The sequence below is a fragment of the Asparagus officinalis genome, chromosome 1 (assembly GCF_001876935.1).
Source record: "Asparagus officinalis chromosome 1, Aspof.V1, whole genome shotgun sequence".
Classification (NCBI taxonomy): Eukaryota; Viridiplantae; Streptophyta; class Magnoliopsida; order Asparagales; family Asparagaceae; genus Asparagus; species Asparagus officinalis.
In genome coordinates, this window is record NC_033794.1 from 121,183,457 (window position 1) to 121,189,956 (window position 6,500).

At 37.6% G+C, this 6,500-nt stretch overlaps 1 protein-coding gene and 1 non-coding gene across 2 annotated transcripts in view; both read left to right on the forward strand.

Annotated features, from left to right (window-relative positions):
- LOC109840686 (uncharacterized protein At2g34460, chloroplastic) overlaps positions 1 to 5,338 on the forward strand; it is a 13,614-nt gene extending 8,276 nt beyond the window's left edge. Inside the window, 3 exon segments of the mRNA XM_020409417.1 lie at positions 1 to 69; positions 1,381 to 1,653; positions 4,950 to 5,338. The exon segment at positions 1 to 69 is cut by the window's left edge and continues 10 nt beyond it. Of these exon segments, the coding sequence (XP_020265006.1) occupies positions 1 to 69; positions 1,381 to 1,653; positions 4,950 to 5,114 (507 nt within the window). The 3' untranslated portion in view covers positions 5,115 to 5,338.
- On the forward strand, positions 5,340 to 5,412 carry TRNAR-ACG. Its single transcript has one exon. It is a non-coding gene; the product is annotated as a tRNA-Arg (tRNA).

Consider the following 6,500-nt stretch of genomic DNA (forward strand, 5'->3'; position numbering starts at 1 on the left):
GGAGATGCCGAGGCAGTGGTTTGTGCGACGGGGTTTCGGTACTCTTGGGATGTTTTTGCTCCATGGAAGGTGATCTCTAGACGCTTCAGTTTGGTGTATTATTGGTACCTGTTTTTATTGTGTCATTTGTTTTGTTGAATGCCAAAATCTTATGTGTGAATTGAGCAAAAATTTGAACTTTTGGATATATTGATTTGAATATTATATGCAAATCTACTTAGCATAAAGCCATTCTAGTTTTGTTAAGAATTATAACCAAATTAACCCGAAGACCTAATGGCGCCCTAACTTTCTATTTTGAGTCCACTACTCGTTTCTAATTCTTCTGAGAGCGATCTCTGGCACTATCCATTATCCGTGGGTGAACGTGACTGATGATATAGAGGATTCAGTTGTATTATCCACACAATTTGAACCTACTTCTAATAAACTGAAAAGATCCAACAAAGATGAGTATTATATTGACCAGTTGTCTCACTATATACAAGTCGATGAAGTCCTTAACATTTTTTTGTTGTCTATGTTCTATTAGTATAAATCCTTCTCATTTGAAACAGTCCTTTAACATATTTCTTCTGAGTGTCACACAGATCGTCAGGCATTTAATCTTCAACCATTTTGTAAAAGTTTACAACACTCTAATATGTATTTCTTTTGAATATCTTGGCAAGTGTAGCTGTTTGATAAGCATTAAACATGGATATGAGACTATTTTACCGCCCATTGTCCACAGTGCAAACTGCAAACGTACATAAAGACATGCATCTTTTCATCAAATTTGAAACCTGAATTACAACCCTTCTAGACCGTTGGATATCGAACTTCAAATATCAGAAGCTGAAATCTAACTGTAGAACCTTATCAAATTTAGATATAATTTTGTACAAATGGTATTTGTAGCCACCTAAATAGTTAGGCCACACGATTTTACCTACATTTGCGCTATTGTAACAACCTTGAAAGTTTGAGCAAGGAAGCGAAGTAATCTTAATACATATAAGTACCCCAAAATCATGCTTTCAAAATGCCTAAAAAATTATCAGCTTTATGTTTGTCAATGGTCTCCCTGCCACTGCACCAACGGTTGTGGTGAGGGTTTAGAGTTCTACTTCTATACTCTAAGAATGCCCCCTGCAAGTTGAGAAACTTTTTTATGGACCGACAACTGGTCTCACACAGCGGCATCTATTTCTTTTAAACCCGCTTTAAATTTGTGACCATCTGGATTTGAACCTGGGTTTCACTGATACCACGTCAAAGATCTCTGTCATAGCACCAAACCTCCGAAGTTATGGTGAGGGTCTGACAATGTTCAAATATTAAGTCCATAAAACTGTTTTCATATCAATATTTTAATAATTGGAGTTATGACTTCCTCAGGTCGACAACTTTGGCACAGTGAATCTCGTGGAAGCATGCCGCAAAATTGGGGTGAAAAGATTCATCCTTATCAGTTCCATCCTAGTAAATGGAGCTGCAATGGGTCAAATCTTTAATCCAGCTTACATAGTACTCAATGTGTTTGGACTCACATTGATAGCGAAACTACAAGCCGAGCAATATATTCGACGATCGGGTATAAATTACACCATTATAAGGCCTGGTGGATTGCGAAATGATCCTCCAACTGGAAACATAGTCATGGAGCCAGAGGTAATGTAATACAAGCTTAGGTTCCCTTTTTGTGTAAATGGATATATGTGTTGGTGACAAATAGAACCTGTAATACAGTGAGTGAGCCACTTTTAAAAAATTTTATTAGCAAATTGAGCCCTTAATTCCAAACTGCACCATTATCTGTACTTGTCACGTGGATATCACGTGACGCTAATGTGTACAGAGAGATCTCCTGATATTTCAACTTGTTGCAGAGAGCATTCCCTACAATATTGATACAAGTAACAGAGAGATAATCTCATTTGGACATCAAAGAGGATACTGTTGGGACAAACCCGGGGCCCAATAGAGCAGGATCGCAGCAATAGTAAAGCAAAAATAGAGATAAAAATTTGGACACACAGATTTACGTGGTTTGACACTTGATTGCCTACGTTCACGGGCAAGGATAGAAGAATCCACTATGAGGAGAAAAACTCTGGAGTTACAAACTCTCTCTTTACAAGGAGAAACTCTCTCTATTTTTTTTTTCTCTCTCACTCTTCTATATAAGAAGTTGTTTCTGGGATGAGATTTCCTTAAGGATTTGGAGCCTATTTATAGGATTTGAAAAATACTATGCACAATAACATATTAATATTTTACTATGCTATGGGACCCGTCATTTTTGTTTTCTTTTTTCTCTTTAAACTTTGATGCTGCTTCTTTCGGTGATTTGAAGTGAGGTGGGGCCCGCTCCAATTAATTGTCAACATTTGAGGCTGAGGCTGCATGCTGACAATTGGTATCAGAGCTTTGAAGTGAGGTATGCTGATGGAGTAAAGGGGTATCGCCTGTGGAATCCCACTACCCGCAAGGTTATCATCAGCAGAGATTTTATCTTTGTAGAGAACCAACTACAAAGTGAAGAAAAAGAAAGCAGTTCGAGGAAGGACTCAGAGACTGTAGCTATTCAGGTAGAAGATAATCTGAATTCTTCTGAAGCAACACCTGAGCATGATGTACAAGAACCGGTCGAGTCCGAGGCTCCAGAAGTTTGAAGGTCAACTCGTGAGAGAAGACCACCGACTTGGCATTCGGAGTATATTACGGAGAGTAATGTTGCATACTGTCTTCTAACAGAAGATTGAGAGCCATCAACTTTTCATGAAGCTATAAAAGGCATAGATGCATCTTTGTGGATGGCAGCAATGCAGGAAAAAATTAAAGCTCTCCATAAGAACAAGACTTGAGAACTTGTGTCACTGCCACAAGGAAGAAAGACCATTGGAAACAAATGAGTCTACAAGATCAAGCGAAATGGCGATGATCAAGCGGAGCGGTATCGTGCTAGATTGGTGGTAAAAGGATATGCTCAGAAAGAATGTATTGATTTTAATAAAATATTTTCTCCTGTAGTTCGACTTACAACAGTCCGAATAGTCCTAGCTATGAGCTCTAGATTTAACTTACATCTAGAGCAGCTAGATGTGAAAACAACATTTCTTCATGGAGATCTTGAAGAAGAAATTTACATGCTCCAACCAGAAGGTTTTGCAGAAAAAGAAAAGAGAACTTGGTTTGCAGATTGAACAAATCTCTGTACGGTCTAAAGCAGACGCCGAGGTGTTGGTATAAGAGATTTGATTCATTCATCATGAGCCTTGGATACAACAAACTTAATTCAGACCCTTGTGTATATTTTAAGAGGTTTGATGAAAATAACTTTGTTATCTTATTGTTGTATGTTGACATGTTGGTTGCAGGCCCCAACAAAGATCGTATCAAAGAATTAAAGGCTCAGTTGACTAGGGAATTTAAAATGAAGGATTTAGGATCTGCAAACAAGATTCTAGGGATGCAAATTTACCGAGACAGAATTAATAGGAAGATTTGGCTTTCTCAGAAGAATTACTTGAACAAAATCTTGCGACGTTTTAACATGCAAGATTGTAAGTTAATTTCTACCCTATTTTCTGTTAATTTCAAGTTATCCTCCAGTATAAGTCCTAGCAGTGAAGAAAAGAGGATGGAGATGTCTCGAGTACCGTATGCATCAGCAGTGGGAAGCTTAATCTTCGCGATGATTTGTACAAGACCAGACATTGCACAAGCAGTGGGAGTGGTTAGTTGATACATGGCGAATCCTGGTAAAGAGCATTGGAATGCTGTAAAGAGGATTCTAAGATACATTCAATGAACCTCAAATGTTGCATTATGTTATGAGGGATCTGATTTTATTGTCAGTGGATATGTTGATTCTGATTATGCAGGTGATCATGATAATAGCAAATCCACCACAGGCTATGTGTTTGCACTTGCTGACGGAGCTGTAAGCTAGGTTTCAAAACTATAATCAGTTGTGGCTACTTCAACAACAGAAGCAGAGTATGTAGTAGCTACACAAGCTAGTAAAGAAGCGATGTGGTTGAAGATGGTGCTGGAGGAATTCGGCTATGAACAAAAGAAGATTTTTCTATTTTGTGACAGTCAGAGTGCTTTGCATTTGGCAAGAAATCCAGCCTTTCATTCAAAGACCAAACACATTCGAGTTCAGTATCACTTCGTTCGTGAGAAAGTGGAAGAAAGAACAGTGGATATGTAGAAAATTCACATCAAAGACAACCTAGCTGATTTTTCAAACAAAAACAGTCCATACTGATAAATTTATTTGGTGTAGATCCTCTTGTGGCCTGACGGAGACGTAAAGCAACATGAAGATGGCAAGATAGAAAGAATGGTGTGAAGATATGATTGATATTCAATTAAATCTTCAAGTGGGAGATTATCAGCATGCAGCCTCAGCCTCAAATGTTGACAATTAATTGGAGCGGGCCCCACCTCACTTCAAATCACTGAAAGAAGCAGGAGCAAAGTTTGAAGAGGAAAAAGAAAACAAAAATGGCGGGTCCCACAGTATAGTAAAATATTAATATTTTATTGTGTATAGTGTTTTCCAAATCCTATAAATAGGCTCCAAATACTTAAGAAAAAACTCATCCCAGAAACAACTTCTCTTATAGAAGAGTGAGAAAAATAGAGAGATAGTATCTCCTTGTAAAGAGAGATTGTAACTCCAGAGTTTTCTTCTCATAGTGGATTCTTCTATCATTGCCCGTGGACGTAGGCAATCAAGTGCCGAACCATGTAAATCTGTGTGTCCAACCTTTTATCTCTATTTTTGCTCTACTATTGCTGTGATCCTGCTCTATTAGGCCCAGGGTTTGTCCCAACAGATACTTGCTAATAAAAAACTTTTAAGGGATAGTAAATGGCTAAGCCTATATAGTGCAAGGGGGTGTGTTTGCAATTAACCGTTAATATATTTGGTTTGATTGCCGATGAATTTGCAGGATACTCTTTGTGAAGGTTCGATATCGAGGGATCAGGTGGCAGAAGTTGCAGTAGAAGCACTATCTTGCCCAGATTCTTTCTACAAGGTTGTGGAGATCGTTTCTCGTCCTGAAGCTCCCAAACGTTCAATACATGATTTGTTTAGTTCAATTAAGCCGCGATAATCTTGTACATTGAGCATTTAATTGTAATTTTCTTGCATAGGAGTTCTCCTGTAACAATCCCTTCCCTCGGGAATTGTTCTTACCAATAAACAAGGAATATAATTATGTGTAGCATAGAATGTAGCAGGAGTAAGTTTGTTTATCATAGTATAGAAGTAATATGATCTGTTAGTGGTTTAAATGCGGTATGAATAAAATGCGTATAACTATACGTTAGTCCACAATGACTCTGTGGCCCAATGGATAAGGCGCTGGTCTACGAAACCAGAGATTCTGGGTTCGATCCCCAGCAGAGTCGAATTAACAAGTGTTTTTAATTATTTTTATTTTAATTTAATACTAAACATATATGTTTAAGGTTACCAGCAAATTTTAGATTTATGTCCCAAGTAACATAAATGTTGAGCAATTATATAAATTTGGGTGGTTAATTTTTTGGGAAAAATGTGTCCAGGCCCAAAAGTGGGAAATTCGTGTGACTAGCCCCCTTATACTTTGCCCCATGTGGAATAGCCCTAAAAAATGAGCTTTAATGTTTTAAGCCTCCTCCACGTCAGCTTTATACTAAAAGCATAATGTATTTTGGAAAAAAGCCGAAATTGTCCTTCTCTTTCTTCCCCAGACGAGTCCTGGTCCCGAACAACAGAAGTCACTTCTCATTAATGCGATATGATGGGAAAAATTGAGGGAAAATTTCCCCTTTTTTTACTCCATCATGAGCAATAACTAGTTAGTTCACCATTACTCCTTCTCAGACCAAAATTCTCTCTATTACTCTCTCCATTACTCTTACTATCCCTTCAAAATGGCTAAAAATGATATTATCTGCATTGTCTCTTCGCGGTATAAAGCGGTATTCTTGAAGATTAAGTCTTCAACCACCATCTTGGATCTCAAGTTTGATGTGGCAGAGAGGTTAGAGCTTCCATATGAGTCATTAATTTTGGCATACGAAGATGAAACAGTTGGAAGCTTAAAATTTCTCATTGAGAACGATGGTGATCTAACGTCTATGGTGGAGCATTGCCACAATCTTGGACTGAAAGAGGTTCACGTGCAAGCTTTTAAAGAAGAAGATGATTCTTCGAATAAACAGGAAAACGAGCAAGTCCGACAAGACATGTAGGTTAAATGTAAAATCAATTAACTTTAGTTCTAATCGGTTTCTTGTTAGGTCTATACCAGGTTTAAATGGACTTCAGTTCTAATTCGATCGTATGTTAGTTGTAATCTTGGTTCTGTTAGATCTAATTCGATCGTATCTTATGTTAGTTGTAATCTTTGTAATCTTATCGTTAAGCAATTCTTTGTTATGCTCCATACTAGAGTTCTAATGTTTTATTTGTCAGTTCTAATCGCTATTTTGTTAGTTCTACTAGATTTATT